Source organism: Biomphalaria glabrata, chromosome 14, assembly GCF_947242115.1.
Source record: "Biomphalaria glabrata chromosome 14, xgBioGlab47.1, whole genome shotgun sequence".
NCBI classification, from domain to species: domain Eukaryota; kingdom Metazoa; phylum Mollusca; class Gastropoda; family Planorbidae; genus Biomphalaria; species Biomphalaria glabrata.
The window spans coordinates 8,739,594-8,760,768 of NC_074724.1; the positions used below are offsets into that span (position 1 = coordinate 8,739,594).

The 21,175-nt window shown below is 31.7% G+C and overlaps 1 protein-coding gene and 1 long non-coding RNA gene across 3 annotated transcripts; one reads left to right on the top strand and one right to left on the bottom strand.

Moving 5' to 3' along the window:
• The first annotated feature begins 4,073 nt into the window (after positions 1-4,073).
• LOC129922781 (uncharacterized) lies at positions 4,074-12,895 on the top strand. Of its 2 annotated transcripts, none has more exons than XR_008774640.1 (5): positions 4,074-5,960; positions 8,108-9,618; positions 10,346-10,536; positions 11,861-11,947; positions 12,214-12,895. It is a non-coding gene; the product is annotated as an uncharacterized LOC129922781 (long non-coding RNA). The 2 variants fall into 2 exon arrangements; XR_008774641.1 differs by having other exon boundaries at positions 4,074-4,731.
• A 94-nt stretch (positions 12,896-12,989) lies between these two features.
• On the bottom strand, positions 12,990-14,291 carry LOC129922780 (uncharacterized). The gene is made up of 2 exons (XM_056009964.1): positions 13,610-14,291; positions 12,990-13,324 (listed from the first exon to the last, which is right to left on the bottom strand). The coding sequence occupies exons 1-2, from the start codon at positions 14,172-14,174 to the stop codon at positions 13,305-13,307; spliced, it is 585 nt and encodes a 194-aa protein (XP_055865939.1). The 5' UTR covers positions 14,175-14,291; the 3' UTR covers positions 12,990-13,304.
• Between the last annotated feature and the right edge of the window lie 6,884 nt (positions 14,292-21,175).

Here is a 21,175-nt window from a genome sequence, read left to right on the forward strand (position 1 = left end):
AAATTATCAATAAGCATCATTCACTGTTATCCATGGAGAAATACGTTAGCAAGAATGAAACTGAGAAAGCTTTAAATGAAAAGCAAGGAACCAAACGAAGGTACAAAGAAGATTACATCGAATATGGTTTCATATCTTCTGGACCTGAAGATGCTCCATTGCCATTCTGTCTGATCTGCAATGCAACTCTGTCGAATGAGGCGCTTGTTCCAATCAAATTGAAGAGACACTTGGAAACAAAATATCCAGCTGTAAAAGCGCAACCGAAAGAATACTTCGAAAACATCAGGGCTCAACAAAATAAACAAGCTAAGAAACTTACGAACTACCTAAAGCTGCCAGAAAAGGGATTGATTGCAAGTCGTAGGGTTGCTCAGTTATTAGCAAAACGCAAGAAAGCACACACAGAGGCTGAATCAGTCATTGCACCAGCTTTAGCAATAGTTGTTGAAACTATCCTTGGACCCGATGCCGCCAAAAAAGTTAAAAAAGTTCCTTTGTCAAATGGTACTATTTTGCGCAGAATTGAAGACTTATCGTCAGATTTACAAGATCAAATCTGCGAACACTTCGACATAAGTGACGATGAAGTGTCTCTGCTGTGGTCTCTTCAAGTTGATGAATCCACTAACGTTAGTGGCAAAGCCCAGCTGCTAGCTTTTATTCGGTTCATAAAGAATGAAAAATATGTCAACGAATTCTTATTTTGCAAAGACTTACCAACTACGACCAAAGGCGAAGATATTTTTAAGTGGTGAACGAAAACATTTTGCTATTCAAACTACAGTGGAAAAACTGTGTCAGCGTTTGCACCGATGGCTGTCCTTCCATGCAGGGAAATAGAAAGGGATTCGTCACTCTTTTGCGTCAAGAAAATCCAAATGTATTAGTTGTTCACTGCATGATCCACCGAGAAGCTCTTGCTTTCAAATCTTTGCCGAAATATTGGATGTCTGTTCTGGATCAAGTGATGGAAGTTGTAAACTTCCTCAAATCTCGACCGCTTGTATCCCGACTTTTCTCACAACTTTGTGAAGCAATGGATTCAGACTACAAATGTCTCCTGTATTACACCAGCATTCGTTGGCTGTCCAGGGGAAAAGTGTTAAAGCGTCTCATCCAACTCAAGGCTGAGCTGATTTCATTCTTGGGGGCTGAAACAAAAGACTTTGGATTTTCCATTCATGACGAGATCTGGTGGGTTAAGGTGACATTTCTCTCTGATTTATTTGACAAATTAAATTCATTGAATTGAAGTCTTCAAGGACCATCGGAAACCATCACCATTGCATCATCAAAACTAAAATCATTTGGTGAAAAATTGATTGTCTTTGTGGCAAAGTAAGATCTCGAAAGGACTGCTTTCCAACTTACAATGAATGTGCTTCAAATAAAGAAATCCTCCCCAAAATTCTGGACACTTTGAAACACCTGCAGTCAGCATTGCAGCATTACTTTCTAACAGTTGGAAGTCATGAATAGGGATGGGTCAGCTCTCCATTTGGAAACAATGAAGCTACAAATCTGACAACTGAAGGAGAAGAGCAGCTCATTGATTTAAAAAATGATGCAAATCTTAAGTCAAGTTTTGCCGAGAAAAGCCTGGATGTGTTTTGGATTTCTATCAACAATTATATCCTGCAATCAGTTTAAAAGCAATCAAAATAATTCTTCCATTCGCATCTTCATGGTTTTGTGAGTTTGGATTTTCAGCACTGACTGAAATGAAGTCTAAGAAAAGAGAGAGACTTCTTACAATAGACGATGAAATGCGAGTTTGATTTTCGACTTTGGAGCCTCGATTAGATCGCATTTGCTCTCAAAAACAGGCACACCCTTCACATTAAATATAATACTTAAAAACAGGTCAAATCATTGGTTTTTTTTTAATTATAAAACAACTGTTGCTTTTCATGGTGTGCCGCGAAATTTTGTAGTTTGTTTACTGTGCCGGCAGACAAAAAAGTTTGAGAAACACTGGCCTAGCCCTTCTCAGCTGAGCTCTCTCTCTGTAGAATTTAGTCAATTTAGATCTAGATCTAATTATAAAGTCTAGACTCTAGATCTCGATCTAGACTCTAGAATCTAAATCTAATACACAAGAGAAATTCTAAAAGTAAAATGCCAAAAAAAAAAAAAAGGCTAATTTTATTATTATATTTATTATCATTTTCCCAAATTTTCAATCAAGGTAAATGTAAGTAATTCAGTAATTGTAAGACTAGCTAGATAGATCTATATAAATAGATTGTAAAAATGATGGGAAAATTTTTTAAAAAGAGTATTGACTTAGAACTTGTCTTCTAGATCTATCTCTTGCACATTGAATCTTGATTGTGTATCTTTAATCTTTATCTAATTAGTTTTTATTTAATTTGAATATTTTTTGTTACATAATTGTGACAATTATTTTAAGGTAAAACTAGAAATAATTAAATCTTCAAACCCCCCCTTACTTAAAGGGAAACTTCGATAGTTTTTCAAATTTTAGTTATTGACATATTTAAATTCTGCGTAAAAAGTTGTAATAGTAAACATTATATCATTTTTTATTTAAATGCTCGGAAAATTTTATATTTAATAAATTAGACAGAAAATTCTTTACCTCCCCCAAAAACGGGGTTCTGCGAGATGTTTTTAATTTTTAAAAACGCGACGTCACAAGGGTGCTGGCTAAATTTAGATCTAGACCTATATAACCGATAAACTCTCTAGTCTAGATCTAGACCTATTGGATCGCATTTATTGTTATGCTTCACAGCTAGATGTAGTCTCCACGTTGATTTATAATCGGTCTTTGTTTATAAATAATATTCTAGATCTAAACCTCTATTTCTACTTGAAGATAAAGAAATACTGTTCTTCAGCTTGTTGCAGTAGTTCCAATCACAAAGATAAAATCAGCAAGTATGCTGACACAGAAATTAGTGTCTCTTTAGACTCTTTTCATGTTTCCAAGAGATGAAGTTTTAAAGGGAAAATGTGAAAAATTTATTCGTCTGAAGAGCAAATATTTTTTTTACAAAGGCATTAACTAATTCCTATTTATGCTCAAACCATTTTGAGAGAAGCTGTTTCAGCAACTTCATTGCTGTGGAGATTGGATTTGAAAAAAAAATGAAGCTAATACCAGGTGCAGTACCAACAATGCATTGGATTTCCAGGCCAAAGAATTCAGTTAATGATACTACTGAGTCTACTGAGACATTTTAAACAACTGAAGTTCATAAATATAAATGAAATCAGATTTGTGAGCTAGAAATTTACTACGAATACTAGATCTACTATTAAATTTCTTATTTAATAAGTAGATCTATCGTCTCCGAAACTCAATTCCAACTTTTTAACTTTTGACCTTGTGGGTGTGTCTCGCCGGCTGAGCCAGCGTCAAGCTCTCTCGTCACTTTTTCCATGTCAACCAATGTTAGGTCAAAACGGCATACAAAAAAAATCATAACTTTCTTACTGTCAAACATACAGTCATAATTTATACACCATTAGAAATTTCTTTTAAAGTATTTTAATGATGTACTAAAGAAAAAAAAATTTTCGCCTCCCTATCTATAGGATTTCAGTCGTGACGTCACACTGAAATTCAGTGAAAATCTGACCGTTTTGGATGCGCAGAAAAATTATGTCCCAAATACATCAATTACTAAGTTATTCTTGCAAATAAAAAAAAAAGAATAATATATTCATTATCTATAAATCAAAACACATATTATATCAAAAATTGTCAAAACCATCGGAGTTTCCCTTTAAGTTAAGCCATTACAAATTTATACTATCTGAATGTTCCCTTACTATAAATTAGATACTCTGTCAAAATCTATAAAAATATAAATTTGTACACTAGATATCTAGTTCTATATATTTTATGATTTTTTTTTCCCACTTCTCATTCTCGGATCAAGTTGAAACTTTGCACAGTTAGACAATTATTCACTCAGATTCACTTCCCATTAATTTGAACTTTGAATTCTAAATAGATAAAATTAATTAAATAGATCTAGATTCTAGATCTATTATCTATCTCTAAAAGTTTTTATTAAAAAAAATTAGTCAAAAATTTATCATATTACCAAAATCAATGGGATTGCTCTACACATGTATTAGTATTTCTTCTGAGTCATGCGATTCATGTGGTTTTCATGTTTACATCTCTTGACATGCAAAGCTTGAAATGTTAGTTTCTAGATCTAGAGAAACTAGATTTATTGTCTTGTAGTTTGTAGCTACTCACACAAGCCGCCATATTAAAATTATTTTTGGAGTTTGCACTATTGACATATATATGTGTCCATTTTCTGTTTCGTTTTTCGTAGATATCAGATTCAAAACAATTTAATCTTGCAATGTTAACACTTAAAACTTAGCTAAATTTTTTTATAATTTAGATTTATAATCATTTCTAAATTTATTTATTCTGTTGAACCTGTTTTTCTACTTGACTAATGGATGATGTGCACTAGTTTTATACTTTTGTACCAGTAGATTCTGTATATGCTTTATAGGTCTATACTCTTAAACATACTATTTATAAAAATATATTTTGATACTTTTTTTTTCTATCTAGACTACTTCAATGTGTAAGTAATACTAGATCTACAATAGAATAGCACAGACTAACTTTAGACCTGTATTACTTATGCGGATAAGATCTATTGGATATTCATCTGAACTATTTCTGATATTATGCCAAGACCAAGAAAGAGCTCATCCTTTAAAAAGGTGGAGGACACTGTTTTGTACAAGTTTCTCATTGAACATTTTGACTACTCCAAACTTGGATCAGATGATCCTAATAAACTATGCCTCAAAGGACATGTCCTCCTAATTTATCTCCAAAACCATTGTTGCAAAACATCTGCTGCTGAAATTGTTGCTTCAACTTTTGGATTCCCATTTACCCCATATTTAATTTCCAAGGTTCATAATTTAATTGAATATACAATTAAAAAGTATAAAAAGAAAATTACAAGTTATTTGACAGAAATTCAAAAAATTGGCTCTGAAATATTTTACGAGTTACCTGTTCCAAGCACAACAGCTAGCTCCTATCCCTGATTCATCTGCTCCTATCCCTGATTCATCTGCTCCTATTCCTGATTCATCTCCAACAAAAGCTACAGAAAGTTCAAATATAATTCAGCCAATTGAACAAAAGCCAGTTTCATCAAATTTAAGAAGTAATGATGAACTACACCCTCGTGTTCAAAAATTAAAAATGCGTCTTTCTTTCCTGTCTCGTGCAAGAAGTGAAGAAAAAATTAAATATAGAAATAAAATTAAGATTCAAACCAAACTAATTAAAAATCTTAGACAGGCAGTTCGAAGAAAAGATGAAAGAATAACAAATCTATTGAGTGAAAGAAAAGTTAAATCTGATAAACAGGATTTTTCTCAAAATCAGAGCACTACTTCTAACACAAAAGAAGAAACAAAAACTTTGGAAGATAATTGAAATGCTTACCTCCCTTTTATCCATAAATAAAAAGGTCTTTTTTTTTTTAAATAAGACTTATGTTATTAGTAGTTTTTATATATGACACTTGCACTTAACCCCTACAACATTTCACATGAGCCTTGTCGTGCTTCCTGTTTCAAATTATCCCTCAAATATCAACTTACCCTTCATCAAAACCATTGATCACCAATAGATCATCACCTGTGTCTTCATCAAATTCAGTTGTCAGTTGAATGTCATTTGATTTACTGGTATTCAGTCATGCCTCAATCATCAGAAAGTCTAGCTTCATTTCTGTGTCGTCACACTCAACCACTAATCAGCAACATTATTTGCCTTGTAGCATCAGTAGATTGACACTATCACATATCAATATGTTGCACGTCATGTTATCCAGCTGTCTGTTTACTTTGCCATTGCAAACAAATCATCCCTAACTTCACATTGTATATCAAGTTATCTGTACAAATCACCAAAAGAAATTTTGTTCTTTGTAAGTAATTGTTGTGCTTTTCTTCAAGTTTACTTGTTTAAAAAAGTGTGTACATTTTAAGGGCTAAAGATTAATAACTTGAAATTTCTTACCTCTTTTTTTTTTTACCTGAAATCAAATGGTTAATGTTTAGTGTATTCAAATAAAGAAAATAACTTCATTTTTTATTTTAATGTCCCTAAAAATCGATATTATACAGATATTTAAATAGTTTAAATTAATCGTGTTAGGTATTTATGCATACCCTTTTTTTTTTCTTCTCTGGATTAGCATCACTGTTACAAGAAGTCTTTAATGAGGTGAAAATGTCAAATTCCAAATGAAATTAAACTTAATGCAGATATTTTATCTTTTCCTAAAGCTTTTTCAAAGTCTGTTCCCATCACTGAGTTTAGTGTTAACATTATTCAGCAACTCCTTATTTAGGATACTGTAGCATGCCAGTTCACAAGGAATAGTCTATTGACAATTTTCTAAAATTTAGTCTGTTTCCATCATTGCTAGAGATGTATTACATATAAATATCATGATATTTGTAAGATTTTTTAATCTTAAAGTTTGATAATAATATAGTCATCAGGAGAAGTGGATCTTTGACCAAGAAGTTTTAGAGTTCTTACTGGTCATATAGATGGATGCAAAATAAAAGCTTTAACTTTTAGATACTCCATACTTTAACTTAATTACTTCTATATTGGGCAACTTCAATTACTAGATCTACAATAGATTCAACTACCAATACTGCTGAAGTAGTTTTTGAAATGGGACTTGGAGATCTAATTTCAAGGTTGTCCACTGGAATATTTCATTATAACACAAATTTTAGGCCTGTTTCAATACTTGTACAAATCATATTGGTTTAATATTTATCTGAAATATTTTTATTATCTAAGAAGTCATGGACGAACATACATCACTAGATTGACACATTTCTAGGGCATAATTATCTTCATTTTTGAATTAACATCTGTAATATATGTAAGATCTGGCTAAGACAAAGACCAAGAAAGAGCTCATCCTTTAAAAAGGTGGAGGACACTGTTTTGTACAAGTTTCTCATTGAACATTTTGACTACTCCAAACTTGGATCAGATGATCCCAATAAACTATGCCTCAAAGTACATGTCCCACTAATGTAATAAAGCTATGCCCCTTAAAAGAGGAAATTAAAATGAACACTTAGGATAACCAGATTGTTTTGAGAAAGCATTTTGTACCAAACTTCAACCTCCCTTATCTCCTGTCTAGTTAGTAGTTTTAATCAGTCATTTCCTACATTTAAAAAACTAAAATTGTATCGAATTTATCTATATTTAGTAAGAGGCTGACTATAAAGCCTTTTACTGTTACCCTTGCACTTACCCATATCATGGTTACAAACTATGCCCATGTACCATCTATTTGTTTCACCACAGCCTTCAAATTTTCCACCAAGAGTTAATACCATCGGACAACATTACCTTTCATGAAATCCAGCAATCGCATGAATGTCATCAGATTTACTGATAATTGATAATCAAAAAGTCACCACTCCCTTGTCAGATCAATCTTCATTTCTACACCCCATCATTACTACTTTACCACTACCATATTTCTGCCACTATATCATATGTGTATCATCAGTAAATTGACACTAGCAGATCTCAAACTTTACTGTTACTAGTAATGTTACCCAGCTGTCATTAAACACATATTGCCTTTGCAAGGAAACATCCTAAACTTTTCATTTCATCAAATAATCTTGAAAAATCACCACAAGAAATGATTATTTTCTGAGTAAATAATGTGTGCGCTTTTTATTTGGGTCACTGTTGCATGCCAGTTTGCAAATGCAAGTGCAAAAATTTTTCTAAAATTTTGTCTTAGTCTCCCATTACTGTTAAATCTCATGAAAATTAAACTTTTTTTTTAAATAAAATCTATAGTAATCTGCATGAGTAGATCTATGATCTAGAAATTTTACTGTTTGACTATAACTACATTGTTACATCTCCAGTGACTTAATAAAGTCTATAAAAACTATTTACTTTTTGTTTTCTAAATGATTGGTGCTAGATATACAATAAGATTTCAGTACCAGTAGAATCCATATAATGCTCTCTCTCTCTATAAATATATGTTATTTATTTATTTTTTTTCCCTTCTAGACTACTTCGTCCCATGTAGGATCTACAACAGAATCTACTACCTATACCACTGAAGTATTTTTTAAGAGGAACTTGTGAACTAGCAAACTGTTCTTTCATTATTCACCTAGAGATATCAAGATTGACCACTGCAACCTTTTATAACACAAAGTAACTTAAAGCCTGTAATACTCAAACACATACAATCTGTTTTGTATTCATATGAACTATTTCTGCTATCATGCCAAGACAAAGAAAAAAAAGGAGTTCATCCCTTAAGAAGGTGGAGGACACTATTTTGTACAAGTTTCTCATTGAACATTTTGACTACTCCAAACTTGGATCAGATGATCCCAATAAACTATGCCTCAAGGGACATGTCCTTCTAATTTATCTGCAAAATCATTCGTCCCAAACAGCAGCTGCTGAATTCCTGGCTTCTACTTTTGGATTCCCTTTTTCCCCATTTTTAATTAGCAAAGTTCATTATCTAATTGAGTGTACCTTTGCTAGGTATAAAAGTAATATTACTAAATATATGACAGAAATTCAAAACATTGGTTCTCAGATTTTTTACCAATTACCAAGCACAACTTCTCCTAACCCTGATCAAATTCCTAGGATAGCTACAGAAATTTCAGATGTTATTCAACCAACTGATCAAAACCCTGTTTCATCAAATTTGAGAAGTAATGCTGAATTAAACCCCCGTATAAGAAAATTAAAGATGCGCCTCTCTTTCCTGTCCCAAGCAAGAAGTGAAGATAAGATTAAATACAGAACTAAACTCAAGTCTCAATCTAGATTGATTAAAAATCTTAGAGAGTCAGTTCGGAGAAAAGATGAAAGAATTAAAAAGCTTTTAAATAAATTAAAGAAAAGAAAAGTTAAATCTGGGGAACTAGAAAATTGTCAAGTTCAAAGCTCTACAAAAGATTGCTTAATTCAGAACACCACAGTCGACACTAAGGAAGAAGAAACAATAAGAGCTAATGAAGAAAATTGAGCGTCAAAAGATTGTATTAAAAATTACTAGTTTCACATAACAATCACACAACCTATTGTCCTTTTACTGTAACACTTGAACTTGTCATTCTGTGTATTTATTTTTCAAATATTAGCTTTGCTATAATCTAGTAAAAATTGGACTTCATCATACATATATATTTCTAGTTTGGACTTTTTAAAACCAGTGGTGGAGATTACATGTTTCTACATTGAATCCAGCTGTTACTTGAACGTCACCTGATTTACTGTTTATCAAAAAGTCATCTCTCACTTATTCATCATTGGGTCTACCGGTACTTCGTTAATATGTTGCCGTACCCATCACTTCTGCTCTGCAATATTTTGTCAACACTGTTTCTTGTATCATCGGTACAGTGGACAATCACACCTCAATGTGTTGTACGTCATGTTATCCAGCTGTCATTTCTACGTTGTCATTGAAATAATTCTAGACTTCTCTTTATATCAAGTCTGATTGTTCAAGTTATCTTTGCAAATCTCCACAGGAAATAGTTGCACTTTGTGTAAGTCAATACTTTTCAATTTTTTTTTACCATACAACATTCCAGTAGTTATAATTTTAATTTTTTTTTTCCTAACATTCTTTTAACTTTATTTTGTATTTCAATATCTAGTACTCGTGTGAGCTATTGAATATTTTGGAAATCATGTTACAATTTTGGTGTCTATTACAGTTTATCCTTGATAGAGTAAACAATAGAAAATTATGACCTGTACTTTTAAATTTTTGTATGATATTAAAATGAAATGAAAGACATAAAATGTAACTCCTTTCAGAGGTTGCAATTTATAGGGCAGATAATGTAAAGTTTAGTATAATACCTTTAAATAATAGAAGAAAAAATATGCACATTTTTAGTACCGGTATCAGAAGTTTCGCAGTGCAGAATGTGTTTGTAACTCATATGCTTACAATACTGTCTTTGTTCATTCATTTAATATTGTTAATTTTTTTTACAAATTAAAGCAAACATGAAAAACAAAATAGTACACTAAACAACTTGCATGTACATTCTTTAAAAATGACTTCAATTTAGATTTAAACTTGTCATAGTCAATGGAGTTGATTATATTTATTTGTGGTTGAAAGTCGAATAAGCAGAGTAATATATGTATATTTTCTACCATATAAATCTGTATTATATTACTGTATTTAAATTTTGGGTTATTCAATTGCTGAGATTTTAATGAAATAAAGAAGTAATTTTAACTTACATTACCATATTTTAGATTGAAAGGTTATAAAAAGCATACCATACTGGGTAAAAAAAAAGAATGCACCTTTGAAGAAAAATGATGTTATTGATCTTCTCAATTGTGAAGTGATAGCAACTTCTGCTGACCAGAGTTATAAGAAGCTCATTGACCAGAACGACTTGCATATTTCTGCTATCAGGTCACAAATTTTCTTTTAATCAATGGTAAGTTTTTAGACCTTTTAAAAATATCTTGAAGCCCAGTGGTATCAAAGGAAGTTTCTTACCAAATAATTTTAATGATACTTGTAACTCTAATATATTATTGTTTTGATGATTTGTCATGTGGGCTACTAGTTGCTTATCACACCAACCGTTAAAGAATTTTGTAAAAAAAATAAATTTAATGACATCGATAAATAGAAATTTTAAAATTAATTTCTTTATTTAATGTAAGTCATAGACTTAGTAGTCATTTATTTTAATTTACTGCTAGACTATGAATTTGTGTTTGTTTGGGGTTTATGAAAATAGGAAATGAGAAATGTGCTCATCTTCTACCACAAAGGAGGATATATATATATATGTATGTATGCATGCATGTATGTATGTATGAATTTGTTTTAGCATGTCTCCCATCTCTGCTTTGTTTTACTGTCACTGGTAGCTTGAACCCTTTTTAGACTGGTCTTCCTTAATTGTATTAAATATGTATGTATATATATATATATATATATATATATATATATATATATATATATATATATATATATATATATATATATATATATATATATTTCTTAAATTGTAAAGTTTTTAATAAAATGTTTTCAAAATAGCTTTATCATACCTTGGTAGGTCTCTATGAAATTACAATGTACTAGTTCTAATGTCAAGTGAATTTCAAGCTAATGTGGAGGTTAGACAAACACTTCTATTGGTAAAGAGATTTTTGGGTTTGATCAATACACTGTCAAGTAGACTTGACTCTTTTCCTCTATAATTATTCTCCACATTTTGACAGAAATACCCATTTTGCTCATTAGTATTTCACTACCCTAATTTGATAAAACTTCATAATTGAAGAAGATCTCAGTTTTAGATTTCCACATAGTTTTCTCTGTACAGCACTGTATGACATTGTTGAAATTTTCCATTTTTTTAACATGGTAAATTATCCCATCTCTATAGATTATGACTCACTAGGCATGATGGCACAATATCCTTTATAGATAGAAAAGGTCAGGGCTCAATACTTTTTTGTACGTGGCATATAATGAGCATGGGCTCTGCTTTAACAAAAAGTGCTTAAGAGAAATGTCATGTAGGTGTAAAAAAAAAAAAAAAAGGCACTATCATGTTGTATAAAGGAAAATGTAGTTCTGTGTTGTTAACATTAAGATTTTAAATAATGAAGAAACTTAGCTAGTTTTTTTAATATTTTGAATGAGCATTTCTTTAGATAACATTTTATTATATATTTATATTTGTGAGCATCTTTTCTCTTAAATCAGTATTTTACTGTTTTTTTTTTTTTTTTTTTTTTAAGATTGTTGTGAAAGTAATACAATCTAAAGGTTTCATTTTCATGCTGGCCCACACCTAACTGCTGGGTTCCATGTATATACATCTCGGTGTAAGTGAATTCAACTCATTTATATTCATGAGATAAAAAAAAAGGACTTATTTTTCTTTTTATAATTTTTTTATTGAGCTGCCTTTAGTAGCTACAGCCTCTTAATAGTCTGGTATTGTTAATTTTATTCTATATAGTATACTATTACATCGAATAAAAATAAAGTTTTAAACAAGAATTGTAAATGCAAAATAAAATCAGCTTTTAGTTAAACATATTATTTGATCTAATTATCTAACATTATCTTTGAATTTTACATCTTGCAGAGCAGAAAAATTAAAAACTGTAAGCTGATTCTATTATCATCTTTATTGACTGACTCACTCCACCAGGAAAGAATCTTCATACATAACATCCGCTCCAGTCATAGCACAGAAGATCACAGACAAACAAACTACAATGTGAAAGACAATGGTAACATTTTGACTTTTCCAAAACAAAACGATGAAGCATCACAATGCTAGAAATGTGAGATGGTAATGTTACTTTGGACAGCATTCTTTTTCCTTTCTTTTGAATTCTTTTTGTTTATTCTTTTTAATATACATATATTTGTTATTAGTGCTTATAATTATAGTATTTTAAATTGCAAAGTCTGCCTGCTTCCAGGTCCTGGTGAATGAATGATGAGATGAATTTGTGAAAATCACTTTTGTCACCAAATAACTAAAACTATCAATCATCTGTCAATCACTCATTATACCTTTCTGCAACCAAGCACACATATGTCATGCTCTCAATCTTTCCTGACTACTTTATACATTTTATTTTTACCCACACCCTCATTTTTAACACTTGCAAAATCCTTTATCTAACTAGGCAGTTCTTATTGTTCCTATCTAAATGAAAAAAATAATGCTGGGTACCAGCTTTATAAGCTTTAAGAAGGAAATAGGCCACAAAACCAGACCAGTGGCAGATCAGGGATGTCTGTCCGGGGGGGGGGGGGGGGGGTGAAAATGATGAAAATTTACTCCCGTTCCTAAACCCAAACAATCCAAATAGTAAGAAATAAGTAGTGATGGGAACTAAACTAAACAAAAATATAATTTAAAAAAAAACAACTAAGGTTGAAATTAAAAAAAAGTAATTAAACTTTTAGATTATCACAATGAAAAAAAAATAGGAATCTCTAAATTAGGTACTCTCACAGGCGGCCATATTGGATCTAAAAACACATTTGACATCAAAACAATTTCCTGTTCAGGTTTTACAAAACTGAAATTAAGCATGTCCTAAGAAAAGACATTGCTTTATAACTGAGTGTTTTTATGACATTTTCTTGAGTTTATTCTAAAGATAAGAGGTTCCTCTAGCGGCCAGTGAGAAAATTTTTATTTTTTTTTATTACTATGTCCTAAGATTCCACTTCACAGTCTGAAGAAAAAAACAAAAAACATTAATTAAATTGATTTATAAATATATATATAATATATATAAACTTTAAAAAAAAAAAAAGATTTAGATCTCTAGAGAGCCTACATTGGCTACATCATAGTGATCATACTACATGTATTTTTTATCAAAAGTTAGAACTTTGTAAAGATTGACTAGATTCTAGATCTATAGTTACTAGGTCTAGATCTATAATTTTTATATGGTAAAGATTAAAATTTTTAAAGAAATAATTCTAATAGTAGATTATTGTGTAATTTAACATACCTGTGATTTTATTATCATGGTCTTTAAAGGCTCTCTGGCTGATTCCAGAAATTCCTAGGACGCTGCTAAATGTCTGCAGCGAAGTGAAACCCTTTCCTATCTCATGGCTGTATAAAACCATCTTGGTGTTCATTTCAAATGCAACATTTGAACAGTTACTTTTTTGTATTCTTGGAGATGAAAACTTTGATTTAGTATATCCACAACTACTAGATCTACAACATAACTTCAACTTTGATGCGAACCCCATGTTTTCATCTTTTATAACTCTAATAGTCAAACTTGACTGAAAACAATTAGGGCATAATGCATCCGACATCAAATCAGTAAGCTGATTAGTATTAGCAATAGTCCATAATTGCTCTGTTTCTTGTAGATCTAGATCACTTGGAACATCAGTATTTATTGAAAGACGGTCTAATTTCGATCTGGATGCACCACGTTGTCCTTCTGATGCTGGATCTAAACTAGACCTAGACGAATTTCCACGCAGCTTGTCAGATAGCATAACATTTCTTGCTTTATTGAGCTTCTCTAGCATTCTTCGTCCCTTTGGTCGAGGCATTTTAATGTAAAAGATATTTTCTTTGATGTTTACAAATACCAAACAACTGAAACTGTCTTGTGCAAGGCTTTCAGTGACTTTCACTACAAGAATGTGTTTACGCTGTCGGCTATTTTGAAACGCCTTTTCCGGATGAAACGGCACATTCTGATTAGTCGATTTTTTCCGAGTTTTGCTGATGTGCCATATAAGGAAGTTTCCGTAGATTATATAGCTCGGAAAAATACGAATTACAAAAAAACATATAAATCCATTAGTTTGAACCCCAGATAAACATATAAATCGGATCGTGACCTTTCTTTTGATGTATCATGGTCCTAGCTTTGTTAGATTGGTAATATCGTATCCAAGGTGTAAACATTGATAAATTTCGATAATTTGTAAATAATCACCAAAAGGTGTACATGTTCAAAGTCAAAATACACATATTTACAAACATTTTTATGCTAAAATATAATATGATTCATATAAAAAAAAGGTTAAATTTTCAAAATCTGAAAGAAAAAAAAATCGAAAAAAAAAATTAAAAATTCGTCATTTTCCGACTCGTATGTCCCCTTAATCAGAAAATTTTGAAATTTTCAAATAACAAGGAAAATAAAAAAAGGTTTCCGTACATCTTTAGTTTTAAACCATACACTTAGAAAATTCATTCAGCTTTCCAATGATACCAAATTTATTATGATTAAACGAGTCAACGATATTTTAAAACTTAGCACACTTTTATCAGGTACTAGAATTTCACTAAGGTCAGGATGACATTTTATCAATAATATCCGTTTTTTACATGAGAAAAATAAAATTAGTGTATCAATAATATCCGTTTTTTACATGAGAAAAATAAAATTAGTGTACACTAAAACATGTAAAATTGAATGAATCACTTCTTTATACCTATATCATTGCTTATTAACATAAAATATAATAAAGATCTGTATTCTTGGGAGTTCTTTTGGTCAGTCGATGTCGAAGCTAAAATCTGTAAATCTAGGTATCTAAAATATTCTTTCAAATAAATATAATTAAATAGATCTAAATCTTAAATTTAAAGATTCTTTTTCTAATCTACACTATTGTTTTATAACTAGATAGATCTAGATCAATTTAGAAGCTTATTGTGTTGAAAACTTGACAACCAGGAGCATTTTTCTTTTTATAGACTATTTTAAGAAAATTAGAAAAAAATTGTATTTTTTTTCGTAATTTACTAATGATATTTTATAATTTTAATTTCATTTTGATTTGCCACTTATAAATTAAAATTCCTCCTTTAAAACTGTACAATTTGATATATACTTTTGTATATGTATTCACAATAGTTTTGGAAATATTCACATTAAACAAAATTTGCTTCACTTTTTTTTTTATTTCTCTATATAAAGTCCATTGGATGTCAGGACGCCTCGGACAAACTTAAAATCACAATAACTTTTGAACCAATAATGCTAGCATCATAAATTTGGTGTTGTTGGAAAGCATTTTTCATCCTCTTTCATTCTATTACACATTTGTTGGTATAGGATAAATTTAAATTTTTTGGTTCAACTACCTACTCTAAATTAAGAAACATTAGTTAACTCTTAAAAACTATTTTTTTTCCTCATTCTACTGGAATTATATTTTTCCCCACAATTTTTATCACATATGCCTATTTATAAACTTGACATAGACATGTTATATACATATTTGTTGGAAATTGAATGTACTACCAGATAATTTATCTTTCAATGTTATAGATAGTCACTGGAAAAAAAATAGGTAATTTCAGAGATTTAAAAAAAAAAAAATTTTAATTTAAAAAAAATGACTTAACCAAGTAAAAAAGAACATTCCAACAGTCCTCATTCATTAGTATTGTATGAAATATTAAACTCTATCCAATTATCTACTGAAAAACATAACTTTGTCAAACTTGATCAATATTTACACTTTTAGTGATCCTTTTAGGCACAGTCTCATTCCGAAACAAAAGTATGAAAATAACAACTATGAAACTTGAAGCTAAAAATACATTTTGTACACAAAATCAAACTATTTACAAGTACTGTGTACACCAGATTAAAAAATAATTTTGATGTGCCATATCTCAAAACAGTGTTTTGGATGGAGATGAGGATGACCTTCACAGCCTTTGCAAATAAAGTTTTACTTGTTTAGGCGTGCCGCACACCTTACATCTTCTGTGGTGTCCAGTGTAAGCAATACAGTGTTTGACTCCTTCTAGGCGTTCAATGGGATTAGACAATCTAGGACGTCCAGGTTTTGTTAGGATTGTTCTGGTTGGATCAGGCGTGATTGCAAAGGCTTTGCCGCACAGCTCGTCGATGGCTCATTGCTTGAAGCTTTTCAGAGTCATCTCATGTTTCTTCATTGTAAGTGGTCTTGTAAGGCACCAGAGGATGTTACTGTAGTTATCTCTAAAGACCAGTAAAAACCTTTTTCCACCATTTTTCTTGCTCTTCGAGTATGAATGCCAGTAACCAATCATCTGATCTGCACGATCACATCCATACATGTTGTAGTTAAAAGCATGGATGGCTCCTGGTTTAACTTTGATCTTTGAACTATGACATCCTCTGCTGTAGCACTTGTTGAAGCAAGGATAACTGGCTTTTTTGTCCTTTCATGTTAGACACAAGATTTTATTCTGGAGCATCCAGTATTTACTTTGCATGTGTTTGAGCACTATGGTTTTCAGAGCTTTAGGGAAGCCAACACAGTTGTTTTGTACTGTCCCTGTATAGTATTGTCCTTGATATAGAAGATGGTAAATCAAAGTCCTTATCTGCGTAAACATAGTAACCTTTACCCAAATGATTCAAGAGGGTGTCAAATATTTTGATTGCCATTCCACCATTTGGATCAGCTTCTGGGTTGTATGGTGTATTAACTCCATAGTCTACAAGACCAAAACTTTTAATATGGTTCTTGTATGGTTTAGCAGCATTGAACATTTTGTACCTCCCACACCTTCTCTTCCATCCAATAATCATCTCATCTATGGAGACAGACTGATATGGTGTGAATGCAAACTGAATTCATAAATGGTTCAATTTTGTTTTTGTCCTCAGCATTTGGCTCTCCCACTTGAAGCATTAAAGAGTAAATTGTTTCAAATCTCTCCCTTTGAAACATCTTGTGATAAAAGCCTGTGTAGAGGTTGTCAGTGGTTGAGAAGTAGTCTCGAATTGATGGTCTCTTGTCAGTTCCCATGTTGATAATGACGGCTAAAATTTTGAGCCGTTCATACTCAATAAAATTATGCCCATTGTCTCTGTTGAATCTTTATCTGGACAATGCTAGGCTATTTTTTAACAATCTTGTGTTCAGCATAATTGTTGACAGATCTAATAAACTCATTAGTAATATCTAATGTCATTAGAGTACCAAAAAATGAAGTGGAGTAGAATTTTCATCTAGGCCAGTAGCAGGATTTATTCCTGGCTGACGAAAAATTTACTAGTCACTTAAGATAAAAAAAATATTTAAAACTATAAAAACAGCTTAGATCCTTAAAGTATCACAAGGAAAAAACTTTCAAAATGGTTGAGCATTTCAACAGCGATTTTGCATTTGTGGTTAGCGAGTACTTGGGACACGCACTAAAAATTCTTTCAACTGCTGCAGAAATGGGCAGTGTCGAGTTGATCTTTTTGAAAGTCTCAGTGACTGCTAGATATCTAACAGGCTGCTAAATTTGACTTGCCTGCTAAATAACCTTCCACCTGCAGTGTGCACATAAACCAATAAATATATTTTAAAACATTTATCATGGCAAGTATTCTGTCTAGTGTTATATGTTTTCCATCTTAGTTTTTAATATATATGCATTTATGTTAAGTTGTTGTATTAAAATTACTTCATCTGTAATTGTTGAATCCTCTGTTTTCTCTACATTATACAACTCTTGTAATTGGCTAGAAGCTTTTTGATGGCTTGGTAGATATTTTGGCAAAAATGTGGAACAAAATTTCCTAAATCCACTACGCTCAAGTGCAGCTATTGGCTCCATATCTCTCACCAGTATCTTTATGAATCCTTCTTCGAATGCAGACTGTGTCAAAATGTTCGTTGGCATCATTTTTTGGAGACCTAACTGTATACTGTATTACAGGCTGATCGAATGCTTGCTTTTTGACAGTTTTTTCTGATAGTATGCCATTTTTTAGGCTATCACCAATATGTCTTTTCTTGGATGATCTAGGATGTGCAGATGTATCTTTAGTAGCCTCATACAACTTAAACTGTTGCAGTTAATGTTCCTAAAAAAAAGAGTAAAATATTTCATTGGTGATTTATGACTTGCGCCACAGAAAAAGACTAGCAAATAAAAAAAATGTACATGATTCTATCGGATAAATGTAATAAAAACAATATAGATAGTGTATTAATTATACTAACCTTATGTGGTCAAGAAAGTTTGTTGTGGACAAGACATTTCCACTAACTGTTTTGTTGAGACAAAATTTGCATTTATCACTAAAGTTTTTTCGATCACTTTTGTTTTCTTTTAGTTTCACATCAATGAAGCAAGTAGTAATCTTGTAACTGCAGCACCAATATGTTCACAATGTTGTTCATCCTGTATATTCCCTATTATTAAATCAGCAACTGGATCCTCAAAACACACCACAATATATTTCCCTGTGATATAGTCTGATTTGACGTCGACACATGCCAGCGGATATTCTCTAATTGTACCATCAATCAATTTTAATTTGTAGCTACCTGGAATTCCGCCTCAAATAGAGTTAAGAAACCAATCAAATCCTCATCCTCCTTCATATTCTGAAAACTCTTGTCCAACTTGTCAATTATGTGTCTGTGCTTGTCTTGTATCTCAACTTCTCCTTCTTTCTTTTCAGATTTGCCTTCCTTCTGCAATTTTTCCAATTCATCTTGTCTCTTTTTAGCTTCCATTGCTTCTCTTTCTTTCCATCTTTCATGTTCCTCCTTCTTGAGCCATTCCTCCTTTTCCAATCTTGCCTGTTCCTCTATTCCCACTGGGCCTTCTCATATTCCTCCTTCTGTTCCTTTACATATTTCTGTAACTCAGCACCAGTAAAACCCAACGCCTGCCCATCTGCTATAAATTGTGAATTAATGGAAAACCTAGTCTCCACCATCCTTTGAATTTCTAAACAATTTAAGTTTCACAGGAAAAATCAGAAAACCTAATCAGAGCACAAGATATATCAGTAGCAACCCAAAAAAATACACTTAGCTGTGCTAAGCAGCTTTCTCCTGCTTTGTCCTGGTGTTATCGGCTGTTCCTTATCATCACTACTCTTATCTTCCTGGTGCTGAGGCAAAATTTATCTTCGCAGGAGAAAGCTGTTTAGCACAGTTAAGTGTATTTTTTTGGTTGTTACTGATATATCCTGAGTTACAAGGTATAAGTTGTGTGTAAAATTCATTGCCATTTTGTAAATTAAGTCTTTTGATGTGTTACATCTTTAAGACAACCTTTCACCACAGTCTTCGTGCGAGCCACCCTTTTGTTTCTATATCACCATGACTCTTTTTTCATGTTGGACACAGCTTTAAAATTCTTCCTGATTGCTCCACAATAATGGCCCTGAATCCTTTTGATTGAAGCTTAGTTGGCTCTCCTGCATTATTTCTTTCAGTTTTCTTCATAAATTTTTCCTTTGCATTCAGCAATGCTACCGATTAATTTTTTACCCATCCTCTTTTGTACAAAAAGTTGCAATAAACATGTCTCAAAGTTTATGTATTTTTTCTCTTTCTGTGGATTATCCTGATTTACATCAGCACTGAAATTGTAATAATTGTTGCTGCTATTTAAACTTGTTTCATTAAATGTGGAATCACTTACTGGTGACAAGGATGGAAGTGTGAGCTAAGATTATCACTGTATTCATTACTATCTTTAATCTGACGCTATTTAGGTGTTGAAGATTCTTGAGGAATGAAACTTTCAGTTTGCTTTTTTTTCTAGATTTCGTTAGGACTTTCTTTGGTTCCGTGTCTATTGTCACAGTTCAGCTTATTTTACATGCATTTTTTCGCTGCTTCCCGTTAAAATATAAACATATAGAATTTTAAGTTATAAATTAATGAGTATATTATGAAATAGTATTTTCAAAACTTGTTATGCATCATATGATTCAGAATACTGTATTTACTATGGGCAATGTTTTTTGTGTATGTGTGTAAAAATCTAATGTAAGATCATTTGTATTACTTGCAGCTCAGTGACGCCCATAATAGTTAAATGTAAATCTACTTCATTTGAACTTTTGTGACAATTTAAACAATGAAGAAATATGACAAACCTGTGTATGTCCACTTCTTTGGGGTTAGTTGCATTTTCTTCAGAATATTGATAGAAAGCAACTTCTAGCTCTGCAAGATTGAGGCATACAGAATAAAAATCTGGATGGTTGGTAATACAACCAATGTTATGAGCGCTCATCTTTTTTGAAATTGCACTTTCATCATAGCCACATTTCCTTTCCTCCTTTTTGGCTGGAATACCACACTTTTTTCACAATTACAGCTATGACAGATTTAAAATAGAAATAATGCAATTATTTTGTTAATTACGCAAACACAATACCACATGTACATTGGAACCTATTATCCCCATTTACATCAGCACTGAAATTGTAATAATTGTTGCTGCCATTTAAACTTGTTTCATTAAATGTGGAATCACTTACTGGTGACAAGGATGAAAGTGATCTAAGATTATCACTGTATTCATTTCTATCTTTAATCTTACGCTATTTAGGTGTTGAAGATTCTTGAGGAATGAAACTTTCAGTTTGCGTTTTTCTAGATTTCGTTAGGACTTTCTTTGGTTCCATGTCTATTGTCACAGTTCAGCTTATTTTATATGCATTTTTTTTTTGCTGCTGCCGGTTAAAATATAAACATATAGAATAGATGCATACAGAATAAAAATCTGGATGGTTGGTAATACAACCAATGTTATGAGTGGTCATCTTTTTTTAAATTGCACTTTTATCATAGCA

Coding starts and splice junctions, on each gene's coding strand:
- LOC129922780 (XM_056009964.1), bottom strand. CDS start 14,174: ATGCCTCGACCAAAGGGACGAAGAATGCTAGAGAAGCTCAATAAAGCA. Junction 13,325..13,609: donor CCATGATAATAAAATCACAG/GTATGTTAAATT, acceptor TTTTTTCTTCAG/ACTGTGAAGTGGAATCTTAG.